At 46.8% G+C, this 16,768-nt stretch overlaps 1 protein-coding gene across 1 annotated transcript; it reads left to right on the top strand.

The window, feature by feature from the left end:
- Positions 1 to 1,038: 1,038 nt before the first annotated feature.
- Positions 1,039 to 6,491, top strand: LOC123101720 (BTB/POZ and MATH domain-containing protein 4-like). The gene is made up of 9 exons (XM_044523044.1): positions 1,039 to 1,517; positions 2,305 to 2,736; positions 2,899 to 3,226; positions 4,342 to 4,359; positions 4,449 to 4,521; positions 4,917 to 5,243; positions 5,509 to 5,609; positions 5,892 to 5,987; positions 6,381 to 6,491. The coding sequence occupies exons 1-9, from the start codon at positions 1,054 to 1,056 to the stop codon at positions 6,489 to 6,491; spliced, it is 1,950 nt and encodes a 649-aa protein (XP_044378979.1). The 5' UTR covers positions 1,039 to 1,053.
- Positions 6,492 to 16,768: the final 10,277 nt, after the last annotated feature.

The raw sequence follows: 16,768 nt of genomic DNA, 5'->3' as shown, positions 1-16,768 counted from the left end.
CGCATCATTAATATGATACGATATCATGATATGATACTCAAGCCTCTCTTTCTTCATTTAATTCTATGCCACCTCATCAAAATTGCTTAGGTGGCATGCATGATACTACCTATGATACTTCCATTACGACCAACCTTAGACTAGTCACAATGGGAGTAACTTAACTAGTAACATCACACATTTCAATACAAAATTGCTTATGTGACAGCTAATTAATAAGGAGAGAGGGGTTTGTGGTAACTTAGGTAGTTACTGTAACATCACACATTTCAAAGCATAATGAGTCTATAGCCTAATAAATAAACTCTTTCATGATACCACTCATCAAAGTAGTAACATAGACTAGTAACATCGGCAAGTTACTACTCTATTTTACTCCTCACTGTGAGCAGTCGCCAAAAAACTTACTGGAACAAAGGGCCCGATGGATGTGGAGAGAGAACGTGCATGCTGGACTGGTCGGTTAATTTCAGGTGGAGTAATTGTTGCTTGCAGGAGGCCAACAATTGCCGCATATACTACGGGAGTTAATTGAGCGCGACGGTTGGCTAAGGGCATGTACAATGGTGCTATCTTAGGAGTGCCACGTAGGATTAATGATGAGGTGGAGGAGAGAGAACTCGTAAGAAAAGGCTTGTCTTCTCTTATTTAAGATAAGACAAGAGATGATCTCTTAGCACAATTTGTCTCACCATGTTTTAAGGAATTGCTAATTATTGAAGATAAGGCTAAGATATAACCCATTGTAGACATACTTTTTTGTCATCTCTAAATTGCATGCAAGACTTAAGATAAGATTGTCTTATCAACCATTGTACATGCCTTAATTGTGCGCTTCAATTTCTGCATGGTCCCAGCCCACTTGCCCTGTCGACTAGAGGAAGTAATAGTCTACTAGCTGTTTCCTATATTCAGGGATCAGAACTGATTGTTGTTGTGATTTGCTAATAATCACAACGGATTGTACTCCATTTCCTCTTGTATAGGCCACATGCGCATATAAATATGATGGTAGGCGGACCTCGTCTGGAGCGGCAAAACCAGTCTTCAACCATGGTAAAGTCCAAAGATGATCGGTACTCTTCCGGTGATCGGAGCGGCCGCGGCGGCCTCACGGCGTCGGCCATCGTCGCCCCAGCCGTGTCCGGGTCGCACGTTCTCAAGATCGAAGGGTACTCCCGAACCAAAGGGCTTGGCAACGGCAAGTGCATCGTATCCAGGACCTCCGCAGTCGGCGGCCGTAGGTGGTATATCCAATACTTCCCTAATGACAGCGGCACTGACGCTGCCGATTGGATATCCATCTTCATCTGCCTCCATGACGATGATACCAATGAAGTCAAAGCATCATACAAGATTAATCTGCTCGATCAAGGCGGGAATCCGGTCCCATCGTACGGCTTTGCCAGGTCGACTAAAACCTTCTCCAGAAGAATGCCATGGGGTTGCAGAGCATTCATCAAGAGAAGGGACTTAGAGGAATCGGTTTACCTCAGGAATGATGTTTTCAGCGTCAGGTGTGATCTCACTGTGAACATGGGCATCTTCACCAAGCACCTTGTCCCGGTTACCACCCTTCTTAGGGTCAAAAAAGAAAGATTCTAGCAATTACTGGCAACTACTAGTCTATAATGTTGATTTTACCATGCGAGCCAAGTTATATGTAAATCAGTCCGTAGGATTGGTATAAATATGATGTCCAATTTTTACTCGCTGATTAGAAATCTTCGTGTCTTCTACGTTGGTTTATTAGTCCATGTCGAATTTTGAGTCTTAAGAGTTCCATAAAAAGTGCTGTCACTGGATTTGTATGTGAAAGAAGTTTTAAAGAATATGTTTTTGTGGCGTGTGATTCATGATTGATTACTCAAATTTGAGTCAAAATTTGACTAACAACTCCGGGGGACATAGACGAAGAGTAAATATCTGCAATGAGCGATAGAACAACGAGTTGTGATGTAAAGCGTTGGTGGAAACTGAAGAGGCGCCGCATCACTGCGGCTTGTTGGCTTCTCGCTTTGCCGTCTTAGATTCACTGGCCTGCCCACTCGCGAGTTATTAAGAACCGGCGGTTGGTATTCTACGGTCTACGCACATAGTGGATGCCATGGATCCGTCTCCTCGGCGCACCGCGCGTGCACGGGGAGATACTCCGGCTGCTGGTGTGATGGGCATGAATAAAACCAAACAAGGCCACCATAAGTACCACTGATTGTTCAGCTCCGTCCCATTCTGGCCATAGCCAAACTCCGTTCTTCTTCCACTTTCTCACCTCTGCTCTGCTATGTTATCCATGGTCGACAGCGGTCGTGGCACGCAATGGCAGTCCTCGCCGGCCATCGTGGCGCGAGCTGTGCAAGTGTCTGGCTCGCACATTCTGAAGATAGATGGGTACTCCCGAACCAAGGGGCTGGGCACCGGCAAATGCATCACGTCTGAGACGTTCCAGGTCGGTGGCCATCTCTGGTGTATGAAATACTACCCGGATGGCTACACAGGCTACAATAACTCAATATCCATCAGTCTGTGTCTTGATCAGGCTGAGGTCAATGAGGTTCGAGCACGATACAAGATTAGTTTTCTTGATCAGGATGGAGAACCAGTGCCTTCGCCTACCTACAACCAAGCATGTTACACTTCCTTCAAAGAACAAGGTCCACAGGTTTGCTATAATCTCATCAGTAGGAAGGACTTAGAGGAGTCGGTCTACCTCAAAGATGATATTTTCAGCGTTAGGTGTGATATCACTATTCCAAAGGAGATCTTCACAGAGCCCATCCAGCTATTTGTCATGGTGCCACCATCCGACGTGCATCAGCATCTTGGCCGGTTACTCTTGGCAGGCGATGGGGCCGATATCACCTTCAAGGTTGGCCGAGATACTTTCTCTGCACACAGGTGCGTGCTTGCTGCCCGGTCCTCTGTCTCCAGGGCGGAGCTCTTTGGTCCTATGAAGGAGAAGACCACAACTTGTGTACATATAAAGGATATGGAAGCTAGGGTCTTCAAGGCCATGCTCCACTTCATCTACTCGGACTCGCTGCCACATATTGACGACGACGATTCTATTGGGATGGCTCAGCATCTGCTTGTAGCGGCGGACAGGTATAACCTCGAGAGGCTGAAGCTGATATGCGTGCAGAAGCTGTGCAACAACATGGACACAAGCATGGCGGCGACAACCTTAGCATTGGCTGAGCAGCACGGATGCCGCGGGCTCAAGGAAGTATGTTTAAGTTCCTTGGATCCGCAAGTAATATTCTGAAGGCGGTCATGGCGAGCGATGGATTTGAGCATCTGAGGAGCAGCTGTCTCTCTGTTCTCAAGGAGCTTGTGGCCAAACTTGCTCCCTGATCTTAGGTCGAAAGCAACGAAACTATGGGATTATCAGGATTATCATGCCGCTTCTATTTTCAGTAGAGACACTAGCATCGAAGTACTCAAATTTGTATCAATCATTCATGTACTCTCCAGTGACTTGCCTTCCATCGGCAGCTTATCAATCCAAATAATGTAGCAGAAGGCATCAACTTATATAAATGATTTTACCAAGCAAGGGAAAATTGTATAACATAATTCCAAATTCATACTAATCCGGTAAAATTGTCTTCAGGGTCTGATGGCTTTTCTTCAGACGGGCCCTGCCATTTTGTTCAACTCGCGAGTGAAAAGGCAAGATTAGCCAACATAAATCTCTGGCGACAGATGCGGCCAATTATCTCTGTTCTCAATTTCAACCAAGGGGGTCCCTGTGAAGAAAGATCGGCAGTGGTTAGGTTAGCCTGGAAGCTGCAGAATCCAAGAGAAATAAGGGATGGAAGAAGAGGAAAAGAAAGCATGTAGTAGAGCTTTTCCAGAAGGTGGAGCTCATTCACATGTTCCTATGTTCCTATATCTGTGAAAAAAGTTCAGTTAAGATCAAAGCGGCCACATTCATTGAAAAAACAAAACCAGAGTAGTTCGAACAAACACGCACCATCTGCATGTCTCGAAAATGAGAAAAGCCTGAAAGTATGAAGGCTAGAGAACCCCAGCAGGGGAACTTATTACATCAGCAAAGGAAATTAAAAGTCTGCAGAGAGGCAGACAGACTACATGAAAAACGAGGGAAACAACAGCTAAAGCTATAACTTGGGGAAGATTCTTCACGCGCCGAGCATCACGTTTGTGCCACCCGGAGCGAGATCCATCTCCACAGCTTGAAGATGGTGTAAGACCCCACTCTTGATTTTCTTGATCGGCTTAGTCGGCGACAGAGGCAGCTCCAAGGGGGTGACAGGGCTTGGCGTCATGTGGTTAATCTGCTTTATTTTGACTGATGCAACTATAAACTATTGCCAGAAAGGATACCACTTATTGGTATGCGACTATAAACTATTTTCTCCGTCATGTGGTATTGCTTTGTGATTTCTGTCAAACCTGAGCTCCTTCTTCTGTTTGTTATGCAGTTATGCTTCAGGTACACTGCTTCTATAGTATGCAAAGAGAATGCCCGCTGTTATCTACAAACGGATAACCCCAGTATGTATCTGCTCTTCAACTTCCAGCTCAACTGTCAAGATTTTTCTTCTTCTTCTTCTTCTTCTTCTTCTTCTTCTTCTTATTCTTCTTCTTTTCTTTTGAGGGGAGCCAAGTGCCCAACCAAACAGACTCTCAAAGTCTACTTCATCATATATATTTTTTTACAACTGGTAAGGTGATTGGCGATTTTACGAGCCGTCCATCCAGCCTGATCTAATGGTGGGAACATAGGAGTTACGAGGAGTTACAAAACTAAAATTACAGGAAATTACATATAAGGTGGGATCGGTACATAATTTTAGTGGGACCAATTAGGATTTTAAAGGGTAGATCCGTCTTTTTTTTTTGAAAATTTTCGCTCGCAATATGTTTATTCGTCTCAACCCCTGATCCAGTCTCATTCCCGATCCACTCGTCTCCTCTCACCACGGTGTCCGCCGCTTGCCACGCCGTGGACTGCCGGTTCCTCCCCGCCAAGAGCCCCGCCCCGCCCACCACAGTCCTTCGTCGCCAGATGTGCCCTGCGCGAGCCCTTCGCTGCCGGATGTGCGTCGCCAAGAGCTCCGCCCCGCGCCAGCCCTTCCTTGCCGGATCCCCGTCCAGCGCGGCCAGCCCTCCGTCGCCTGATCTGCGCCGTCAAGAGCCCCTCTGCACGGGCACCGCAGCCGGATCCCGGCCCCGTGGCAGTCCTCCCTCGCCTGTTGTGGCCCCGCCTGGAATGTGTCAGCGCACCCCCCCCCCCCCCCCCCTGCTAGTTGCGAGCGTGGTGGTTTCATACGGAGAGTTCATGACATTTTGTTTCTTTGCTTCTGTGGATCACTTAAACGAGATTAGGACCAGTGGATGAGCTGACTTGAACCTCGCCAGATTAAATTCATTTACACTGATTTCGTTTATATTTTCTCTGCCAAGTGAAGTGATTAATATTGTTACTGATGCTGGATTTAATGTGTCTGACACACACATTATTTTGTGATGTTTTATCAGGTGATGTGATCAGTATCCACTCATCTAATCAACTGGAAGGAATATTCACAGCCGGGTCAAAACTGTCGAAGCTTTGTGATTCTGTATTTTACTGCGACATGGTGTGGACCATGTCGTTTTATGGGCCCTGTTTACAATAGCTTAGCTGAACAGAATCGGAATGTCGTATTCCTTAAACTGGACGTTGATGAACTAGGCAGTTTTACGGATATCTCGCAAACACCGTAGATTATTACCTTTTGTATAGCGCCGTGTGGAGTAGCAAACTTGGGTTCAGAACCTTTGTGTTGTGAAAAACTGTTATAGTAGGAGATTCAGACTTCGTATTCATTATGACGTTTAACTGCCTCTACATTCAGTTTGGACATGTTTTGTATTTGCAGTTATGGCTTCCATTTGATGATCACTCCGATGCTGAGGCTCTAACTATTGAGCATACCATTTTTCTCTGTTCTGTTATTCTCTGTAGGAATCTCATGGTGATGATTGCCTTAGTTGTAATTCATGGTACCAGAATGCTTGAAGAAGCTTTTATGATCCCTGTTTTTAGTGTTTCATAGTACTTGATTGTGCTTCATTTTGCAGTTAATGACGCTGCACACACAGATTTATATAAACTATTTGGGTGTGTGTAATTTGTTGAAAAGTTTGTTGAACTGAAAATGGTCAAATAAAGCATGCCAGTGCATGTACATGTGTTTTAGAAAAATTGTACTGAACCCCACCTTTCCGTTTTTCATACCAATTTTTCAACCTTCCAACTTAACAAAATAACTTGCAAAATTTTGTGGCTCAAATTTTTTTTACCAGGCCCATTTTAGATTTGTAGACCACATGTGAAAGTATACTGTTATGAATTTTTTGTTGGACAGGAGGGCGGTGGCGTTCGAGCGGACTGTGTCTACTGCACACACGAGGAGGCGGCGGCGGCGAGTGCGGGCGAGTCAGGTCGTGTGGACGTAGGGAACTTGATGGCCCTCTGATTTGTATTCTCCGAGAATGTTAGATTTTATTTCTATTGCTAGGCCCTCAAGTCCAACTGTCAGCTCCCAGTTCTTCTTACTCGTAATAAGCAAAGGGCTATGTCGTTCAATAGTCTCCTTCGTGCATGAAGGCATGTTATCAAACATTCGTGCATGATAAGGGTTGATCAATTGACCGTCCAAAATTGGTTGCTCCATTTTTTCTGGAAAGGTTGATTCATTGGAGATCAAATTGTTGGCACGTCTGGTAACATGTGGTTGGGATGGTTAGGTGAATAGTGCTATCCCCAGCCCACCTGAAACCCCACTTGAACTCTTGCTTAATGAAACACCTGACTATTTGTTTCTCAAAGTTTTTGGGTGCACGTGTTGGTTTCTGTGTTTCCTCTCATGTGCTGAGAAATATTTGCTGCTGCTAGACGTTGATATATGAAATACAATACTTTTCTTCTTATCAGATGTAGCTGCAATTTGGTTTGATTGTATGTCCTCTCTTACTTTCATTGGTGATGCTGGCCTTTCTCCACCACTGAAATGCCAAACCATTTTCGAGATTCTCAGGTTATATTGTACGTTTGTTTGAGCTATAATTTGAATTTTCCTATAAATCATGAGTTTTACCCATCTGTTTTTATAGTTTAGACCTGAGTTTTTTATGCCTAGGTTGTAAATTTCCTAGTGGTGCACTGATGTTACAGTTTGCTACTTCGGAGATGTTCACTAATTGATGAGTTGCCGCAGCTCTCTACCTTCTATGTGAATGGCAACAATTGTTGATGAATTTACAGTAGCAATAGAGTGGACATTGGAGTTACAATGTAATTTTTTTGTAATTTGCATGATTTCTACTTGTAAGTCACAGTACATCTTGTGTTGCTTCAAAGGTGTTCACTAATTCATGAGTTATTGCCGCTCTCTACCTTCTATGTGAATGCCAACAACTGAATTTGTGGGCTTGGATGACCAAGATAGATATTTGTGTGCCCGAACGAGTAAGACCGGTACTTGTGGTCCGAACAACTAAGAGTGATACTAGTGAGCCCGAGTACTTGTGGGTCCGGACAACTAAGATCTATAGTAGCAATGCCGAACGAGTAAGACCGTTACTTGTGGACGGGAACAATTAAGATCGATACTTGTGGGTTCGGATGACTAAGATCGATACTTGTGGGTCCAGATGACTAAGATCGATACTTGTGAACATGAATAAGATCAGTACTTATCGTGTCCTGAGCAGTAAGATTGAAGTAGCGAGGCCAAACGAGTAAGACCATTATTTGTGGGTCCGGCTGATGAAGATCAATACTTGTGAACGGGAACGACTAAGATCGATACTTGTGGGTCCAGACGACTAAGATCAATACTTGTGAACAGGAATGAGTAACATCAGTACTTCTCTTGTCCTGAGCAGTAAGATTGAAGTAGCGAGCCCGAAAAAGTAGGACCGATAGAAGTGAGCCCGAAGGAGTTAGACCGATGTTTGTGGGCCTGAATGAATAATATAAGGCCGATACTTGTGGGTTTGGGTGACTAAGATTGATAGTAGTGAGCCCGAACGAGTAAGATTGATACTTGTGGGTCCGGACGGGTAAGATCAATACTAGTGAGCCCGAATGACTACGGCCGATATTTGTGGTTTCGCACGACTAAGACTGATGTTTCTGGTTCCGCACCACTAAGACTGATATTTGTGTTTCCGAACGACTAAGACCATTAGTTGTGGGTCTGGATGACTAAGATTGAAGTATTGAGCCTTAGCGTGTAAGATCAACCCGAACGAGTAAAAATAGTACTTATGGGTCCGGATGACTGAGATTGATACTTGTGGGCCCGTATGACTAAAGATTGATACTTAAGTAGCGGGCCCAGACTATTAAGACCGGTATCGGGGCGGTCACACTACTAATACTTTCCTAGATTGAATAAAAGGGTAATGTGGATATTTGAGATTTTTCTGAAAACATTTTTTTGCCAAATTTTGAGCCAAAATGCTTCTTATTTGGAATTTTACTTCTAGTTCTTTTTCTATTTGGCAAAACTTCTTGAAATTTCCCAGACTGAATGAGATAAGGAATAGGATAGTGTGGATTTTTGAGATATATTGTTTTTGGAATTTCTCTGAAAACTTATCTTGGCCACATTTTGAGCCAAAATGGTCCTGAAATTGAATTTTGCTTCTATTTATTCCATTTGGCAAAACTTCTAGAAACATGTTCCCAGATTGAATATAGGGCAAAATAATAATCTTACAAAATGCATTCTGTTTACTCATGCAGCTGAAGTGTATTGCCGTGGAAAATGGCGATTATTGTTACTTATTGGAGACCATGTCTTTTCTAAAACGATGTATATTTATTTCTCGACAGCTTGACTGCTTGAGCAGTTCATCAAATACCAACTCATTTCTGGCATGCTGATATAATCTACCCGTTGTCTTCTGTCTTTCAACAAATAATAACATTACGGACACAAGTGACACTAGATACAGAACAACATGCATTATATAACTGGCACGGTACAGTGACACAACCTCTCAATTAGGCTTACTATCATTCATCAGAAATGACACTTCATGGACTATGGAGTTTTTTTCCGGACGAGCTAAATGGTATCAGTCAGCTCATGTCAAACTGAAAATAATTAGAATGGCCATGCGACCATTATTTTGGTAGCTTGCACCGTTGAAACTTAGAACTGGAACTGCATCTCCTTGATGTACCCAAGGTCATCTAGGTTTGCAGCCATGGCTTTCTTCATCGGAGGAGGTCCACATCTCAATATCTGAAATAGAAAGTCAAATTACTATCTGGTTTGCTAGACTAAAATGACACACCAACAAGTTCATTGATGACTCGAGATTTATCTGAATGTCCGCCGTAGGCGCTGCGCAGTGAGCTTGGAACAAAAGTTCACTGACGACTCATGATTTACTCTTTGAAGTTCTCAGCATGTGAGTGCCATAGAATTGTAGTCCCCGGTTTTGCACTGAGAAGACTGATACTAGAGTTTATGAATTTATGACACACTGATGTACACACAAAAGACAAAACCAATGCAGACTGTCTTCTACAATTGTTAGGCGCCTCCAGCTATATAACCTCTAAGCAGCATATAACACACTTTCCATAGTTCTGAAAACTTTATCATAGCAAGGAATATTTAACGACTCAAGTTGCACCTATTTTTCATCACCAGGTAGCTTAATTACGCATGAATCAGTCCACAAATATAGCATCTCTCTGCCAAGACTCCGAGAGATGTCTGACCACACAGACTAATCCATCAACAAATGAAACTATGTTACCAACATTTTGTAATCAACAATAGGCAATTCAGAGGTCAGTGTTTGTCCCCCACCAGTTTCAGTACTGGAATATCTAAATGAGGTGTGTTCACTGTTCAACCCTAACTGGATATATGAAGGTGCTGCAACGAGCAGTTGGTCCGCCGCCGGCAGAACTAACAGCAGGGAGGGAGGGACGGAAGGAAGAGACGGGGGCAGGGGAAGAGCGCAGGCGGGGCCTCCATCTCGGGTCAGCGTCGTCAGGACCTCGCGCCGGTGTCGGCGGGGCCGTGAGGGAGCGGCCACAGCGACCAACCAAAGACGGGGCTTCGCCTCCATGACCTCGCGCCGGCGGCGTCGCCTCTAGGTCCTCGCGCTGGCGGCGTCGCCCGGTCCTCGCTCCTGCGCCGCCGTCTCCAGGTCCTCGTGCGAGATGGGTTAAGCCAGATGCGGGCGATTGACAAGGGAATTAACAGACATGCTAAAAAAACAGTCACCCATGACCATAATACCCTTGTTGATTAAACTTAATCTTTTTACTTAATAGGTTTAAATCAACGGTGGAGAATAATCAAAGGAGGAGTTACATGAAATTACGTTTCGTAACTCCACAATCACCGTAAAAGAGCTCTCGAATGTGGAGTTGAAACTTGCGACGCGCGAGTACAGTAGAGTAGGTGCCGATCGCATCGCATCGCAGCCGACCTCTTTTTTTTTTTTTTTGTGGATTCTTCTTTTGCTATTCTGACGAGCGTACAGTAAGAGTACAATATACTCTACGTAGTATTACCGCTTGCACGCTTCAGCGCTGTGTTTTGGATTATGTGCCTACCGTACTGTCGTGATCTCTCTACAGAAGAAGCGGGAAGCATGCAGCCCTAGCTTCCACTTTTTTCGATAGAGGGTAGTTTTTTTTTTTTGAACGAGTAGAGGGTAGTTTTCATTCACTTAAATGGAGCATCAAGAAGATACGAACACAACAAGCACACACCTGACCTCTGCGTAGTTAGGATACACACAGTCAATGCCAATGAATGCACACACACAAAACGCCCAGAAATAGCAAAGTCATATAAGACCGAAGCTATGCGTTGGCAAGAAGAAAAAATAGACCCCCAAAGCGATGAGATTGCGATCAACAAACTACATCAATGACCATATTCGCACCACCCAACTCATGACATCACACGGACAACGAAGTTAGTACAGTACTACTATGTACAGTAGTAGGTGTTTTAGTCCATCGACGGTCAGCACCGGCCGTGCATACGTATATGCGGAAGGGAAAGCGCTTACGTCGTCGTTGCCGGCGAACGCTCCCGTCCTGCCCAACTAATCAAGTGAGCAGGAGTGCCTGGTGATGGCCTTACTTATTCCGGCACCGGCGGGTAACGTTGGTTGCAACAGAAAGGATTATGGTTGGAGCGGATTGCACGGACGGACGACATGGTTGATGTGATGCAGAATAGCGGCGACTCTGTCAAACCTGCAGCGGCGATTTTGCGAAGAGTGTTTACTTTCCGGATTGTAGGTTTGATCATGCTGTTTCGAGCGTTGTTCTAGTAGGAAAACAATACGACAGAATGCGATCGAAAGGCCATGGCGAGATCTCAGGGAAGGTTCACGCACCATTTTCTGCACCAATATCAGGGAGAACATGCCATGCGGCTGCTCTTTTCCGCTGCTTCGCACTGTGGATCATCCTCCGACCATTCCATATATCAGGTCCATCGCGATAGCGCCCATGTGACTGACTGCCCGACTGCGCATCATGCATGCAGCTTAAAGCATCTCCAACAGGTGCCGGTCGCGTCGCGCGCAAAAAACAGATATGCCGCGAGCGCATCGTCTGGTTTGACGCGGCGCGCAGCGCTGACTCCAGCAGCCGCGCAAAAATACAGCGCGCGCGACTCGCCGGTGCATTGTATATGGCATTTTCAACACAAAATGATAAACATTTTCCAACACAATAAAAATTTCACACAAATAAGTTGATGAAGTTCATGCCCACAAGTTTAAAATCATGTCCACAAGTTCATCCAACCAAGTTCAAAATGCAAATCAAGTTCAATACACAAATGAAGGACACATCATTCCTCGTCCTCGTCCTCGTCTTCGTCCTCGTCCTCATTTTCGAAAGACGATTCTTCCGCCTCCGAAGATGAATCTTCCTCCCTCTCCTCATCGCGCACCGCATCACGTGAAACTCCGACGGTGTTGGCAAGATCTTCAACGGCATCTTCATGGGAATGTGTGCGAGGAGGCACATCGAAAGACATTCCGCCCATGGCGGCCGGAGGTGCACCCATGCCTCCCATGAGAAAAGCAAAACTCATGCCTCCCATGATGGCCATAGCGTCGGGGGCTGCTCCAAAGCCAGGCATGCCTCCCATTGCACCTAAACCGCCCACGGTACCTCCGAAGCCACCCATGCCACCCATGGCGCCGAGGCCACCGCCACCCATTGCGCCGAGGCCATCGCCACCCATTGCACAAATCATGGCTCTTTTTTGGATCAAGACTTCTTCTTGAGCAAGATTGACATACTCCTTTTATGCCGCATTGAGGTTAGTTGTGTCCAAGAAGAACAAGTGCTTCTCCCATTCCAACAACCTAGTTCGCTCCTCATTGCTCACCTTCCTCTCCTCCAAAGCCACCTTCCTCTCCTCGGCCGCCCCCTCCTCTCCTCGGCCGCCAACCTCCTCTCCTCGTCTGCGGCATCTTGGGCCCTTGCCATTTTCCTCACCTCATTGGCTTCTTTTCTTGCCTTCACAATAGCTTCCACAGCATTTTTGAGCTCATCATCTCCTTTCCTCTTCTTCTTTTCGGTTTTGTCTTTCTTGCACCCATCCGGCCGCTTTGGCTTCGAGTATGAAACCGAGTTGGGTGTGGGGCTTCTCTTGTCGTCATCACTTGATGCATCCTCCTCCTCATCATCATCATCCAACTTAATTGTTCGCTTCCGTTTGTCGCTCAAATGCAAATCATCCAAATCTTCACGCTTCTTCCATTTCTCATCATCCTTCAACACTTCATAGCAATGAGGCAAAGTAAATACCCTTCCTTTCTTGATCTTCCCCTTCTTGCTTTTCCTCTCCTCTTCTTTGAACAAGTTTTGCGCAATGTTGTACTACATGAAAACAAAGCAAGTTAGCACCAACACCAAGCAAAACAAAGCAAGTTAGCACCAACATGTAAGATGAAATGGCACTTACTCTATCGTCCTCATTTGTGCCACTTGGGGTCAACTTGTCAACCGCCTTTTGACAGGCCGCCCACCTTTGACAATCCGAGTTGATTGTCGACCACCGGGACCTAAGTGATCGGTTGGAGCGGTCAATTCCACTCACGTTGCGAGCATCAAAGTGTTCCTTCATCCGGTTCCAATAAGCATCTCTACTTTGATCACCTCCAACGGATGGATCCCTCGACACTTGCAACCAAGTATTGCATAGTAAGATGTCATCGGCGTTGGTGTAATTGCCCGCTCTTCCTTTTGGTGCGTCGACAATGCCCTCATCCTCCTCGTCCACCTCGAACTCATGGTCTTCAAAATGCATGTCATTGGTTTGAGACCAATGCAAATTGTTGGAGCCAACACCCATCGTTGACATGTATGCATCATCATTGAGACTACAATTTTTTTTTGCATAATGCAAATAAGCTATCTATATGTGACGAATGCATTCAAAAAATAATAAAAAAATGAAAAGTTAGAATTTTTTCACCTTGGAGGCATTTCGTCGAACATGTTGTGCGCGCCGGCCGCCGGCTCAACGAGTGAGCTTGCCGGCGCTTCGGCAGCCGCCGCGCCCGTCGCACGCCCCGCAAGCTTCTTTCTCCTCGCCTTGGAGGTGCCGGAGCCGTCCGCCGCCTTGTTTTTCTTCGCCGATGTCTTGCCCTTCTTTGGTCGCGCCGCATTGGGGAGCTTTGAGGAGGAGGGGGCGGCGGCTCGAGCCGGCGCCGGCACGACGCCACCTGCCGCCGAGGTCATCCGCGGCGCCATGAAGAGGTCGCGCGCGAGGCCGCTGGTCGGAGGAGCTCCGGCGGAGGCAAGGCCAACGCCACCCGGGCTAGGGTTTGTGGCGGCGGGGGGGGGGGGGGGGGGGGGGTCGCGGCTATAGGACTGGGTGAGCGGAGTGCCGGCGCGTGCGTCCATGGGTGCGGGTCGCCGGCGCCGGCGCGCGCAGGGCTTTGGAGGGGGAGAAGAAGAGCGCAACGCGAGCGTCGAGTATGCCGCGCGCGGAAGCGTGCGCCGCAAATACACCGCGCAAGGTATCGCTTCCTGCCGCGCGCCCAACTGGTTATACCACGCGCGCGGTTATTGCGCGCCCGCTAGAGCCATCCGCCGGGTTGCGCGCACGCTAAAGTGGATATATTTACGGTGCGGCACCTGTTTAGCGCGCGTGTTGGAGATGCTCTTACTAGAAGCAATATTGTGTGATTACCAACAGCATTACTCATGCATGGTTAAAACCCGCTACCAAAGAAAAATGCATGCAGGGTTCGTCAGATGCTGCACCCAAATCTGAATCTGACACGGCGATGCGATGCCCAAGCCATCTATTTCGGTTCATGAATGCGGCGCCAAACTGTTTTTGTTTGTTATACAGTACAACAAAAGAGGAAGAACAATCAGAAAAGGTAAGGGTAACATGAGGGAGGGAGTGGGTACTCCCACTGAAGAACCGTGCACGGATCTATTCCTCTCTTTGAGAATTATTATTGCCAACCTGTAACCTTTCCTTTCAGAGAAAGTGCCCCCTGCAAGCCTGCCTCCCCTGAAATCAGCAGACCATAACTAAGGAAAACAACCAATCCAGTGCCGACCTGACTGACCTCCAACAAGATGATCTTAGCCACAATCATTATATAGGATCCATATATTGATATGTAATGTCGCAGTTGCCGGCTTTAATACATTTCATTTGATGGCTTGATGCGATAGGACCTAGACAATGACCGTAATCAGTAGCAGGCTATACTCTGAACATCTTTTGTTCGTCAGGCAGACGCAAAACGACCGGTTCGACGGTGAATGAAGATTGATTTCTTCACGTCAGAGATTAACTACAATCTTTTCCGTGTCCTTATTGGTTTTACGCACACTGACTAAAAACACTCACCATCTTCATCTAAATTCAGCGAGATCGATGTGTAGCTCTGTATATTCGCGCTTCGCTGGTGCTCTAGTCTTTGAACGGCTGCAGCTGCAAAGGCATAGCCAGTATCTGATGCTGAAAACATCCCCGAATACTGTATGGTTGGAGCAAGATTGTCTTTGAACGGCTGCAGCTGCAAAGGCATATTCTGGCAGGCAGGTAACCCTTGGTTGCAGCAGAAAGAATTATGGTTGGAGCAGATTGCACGGAAGTGATGCACAATGGCGGCACCTCCCCGAATACTGTATGCAATTTTTATTTGCTGCAGGTTTGATTGCGGACCCAGGCAGAACCGACGCACTTGGGGCGCAAAGGGGGCGCCGGGCAAAATGAATTTGGCGCGAAACGTGGTGGACCCGCCGAGTCAGCGACTGTGCGACGCCTAGAATCTTTGTCGTTCTCGTCGCCTCGGTTTCCTGCGGGAATCAATATGAAGGTTGCCGCCGCCAGTCAGCCTTCCATTGATTTACGGGCGGCGTGATGAAGGCGGCGTGCCCTCGAGGATATCGCCGCTCGGCGTCGTCATCCTTGACGATAGCGACGAGGAGACGCCCGGGCCGTCCAACCCCGTCCGCCACGGTGACCTAGGGCAGGGCTGCAGCAAGGACGGCGGCGACGTGCAAGACGACGACGGCGGCGACTATACCAACTTCTACAGGCTCCTCGGCATGTAGAAGGCTTAGAGTTTTTAGTTTATTTTTAAGTTATGTTTTAAGTTTGTACACATATCAATGAAAATGCATGAATTTCTTTCAAATTTGTATCATTTTCTACGAAGTTTGGTTTTCAAAAAGCGCCATGTGGGTAAGCTTGAAGCGGCAGTTGGGAACCCGACCGCCTCCGTGGCGAAAAAAGCGCCGGCTAGCCCTCAGAAAGCGCTATTTCGGTCTCAGGGGCGCCGAATGGCTGGAGATGCTCTAATCAGGGACGATCCGCGCCGTGATGGAGAAAGGGGGTGATAGATACCTCGGCATCGACTGATTGATCGTTTGATTGGCCATGTGGATGGGCAAGCAATAGCATGAGGGGGGTCACATGATGGACTAATCTACAGAGATCTCATCTCAGGGAAGGTTCAGGGCATCATTCTGCACGCCAGGTCAGGGAGAACATGCCACGCCATGCCGCTGTTCCCGCCCTCTGTCATTCTACTCCCTCTGTCTCAAAATATAAAAACATTTGTAACACTGTACTATACTCGTGTCAAAAACATTCTTATATTATGGGACGAAGGAAGTAGTACATTTGTACCTGCAGGTCCGTCAGTGGCCACGTGACGCATCATGCACCCTTGAGTACATGATTATCAACAGTTGACCAGCACGGAGGTCGACCAGGGTTACGGATAACAATGCAGATCCTTGCATGGTTAGTCGTTGCAAGAGAAAGAAAATGCATGGAGGGTTCTTCAGATGCAATGCTACACCCACCCAAATCTGAATCTGACGCCGCGATGCGATGCCCACGCCATTTATGCCGGTTCATGAATGCGACTTTGCACACCAAAAAAGGAAGAACAATCTGGAAAGAGTAGCCTGAGCCCTGAGGGAGAGAGTGGGTATTCCCCTCTTTGGAGATCGTTGCCAACCTGTGGCATTTCCTTTCAGAGAAAGTGCCTGCTGCCTCCCTAGCAACCAGCTCATAACCACGGAAAACAACCTACTGCCGAGCTGACTGACCTCCAACAAGACGAGCTTAATTAACTCGAGACGTCGCAGTTGCCGGCATTAATACATTTCAGTTTGATGCGGTAGCACCTAGACACACAATGACAGTGAGCCGAAGCAGGCCATATTCTCAACATCTTTTGTTCGTCAGACAGACACGATTGG

The sequence above is a fragment of the Triticum aestivum genome, chromosome 5A (genome assembly GCF_018294505.1).
Source record: "Triticum aestivum cultivar Chinese Spring chromosome 5A, IWGSC CS RefSeq v2.1, whole genome shotgun sequence".
Lineage (NCBI taxonomy): Eukaryota > Viridiplantae > Streptophyta > Magnoliopsida > Poales > Poaceae > Triticum > Triticum aestivum.
This window is presented reverse-complemented; position numbering and strand designations above follow the sequence as displayed.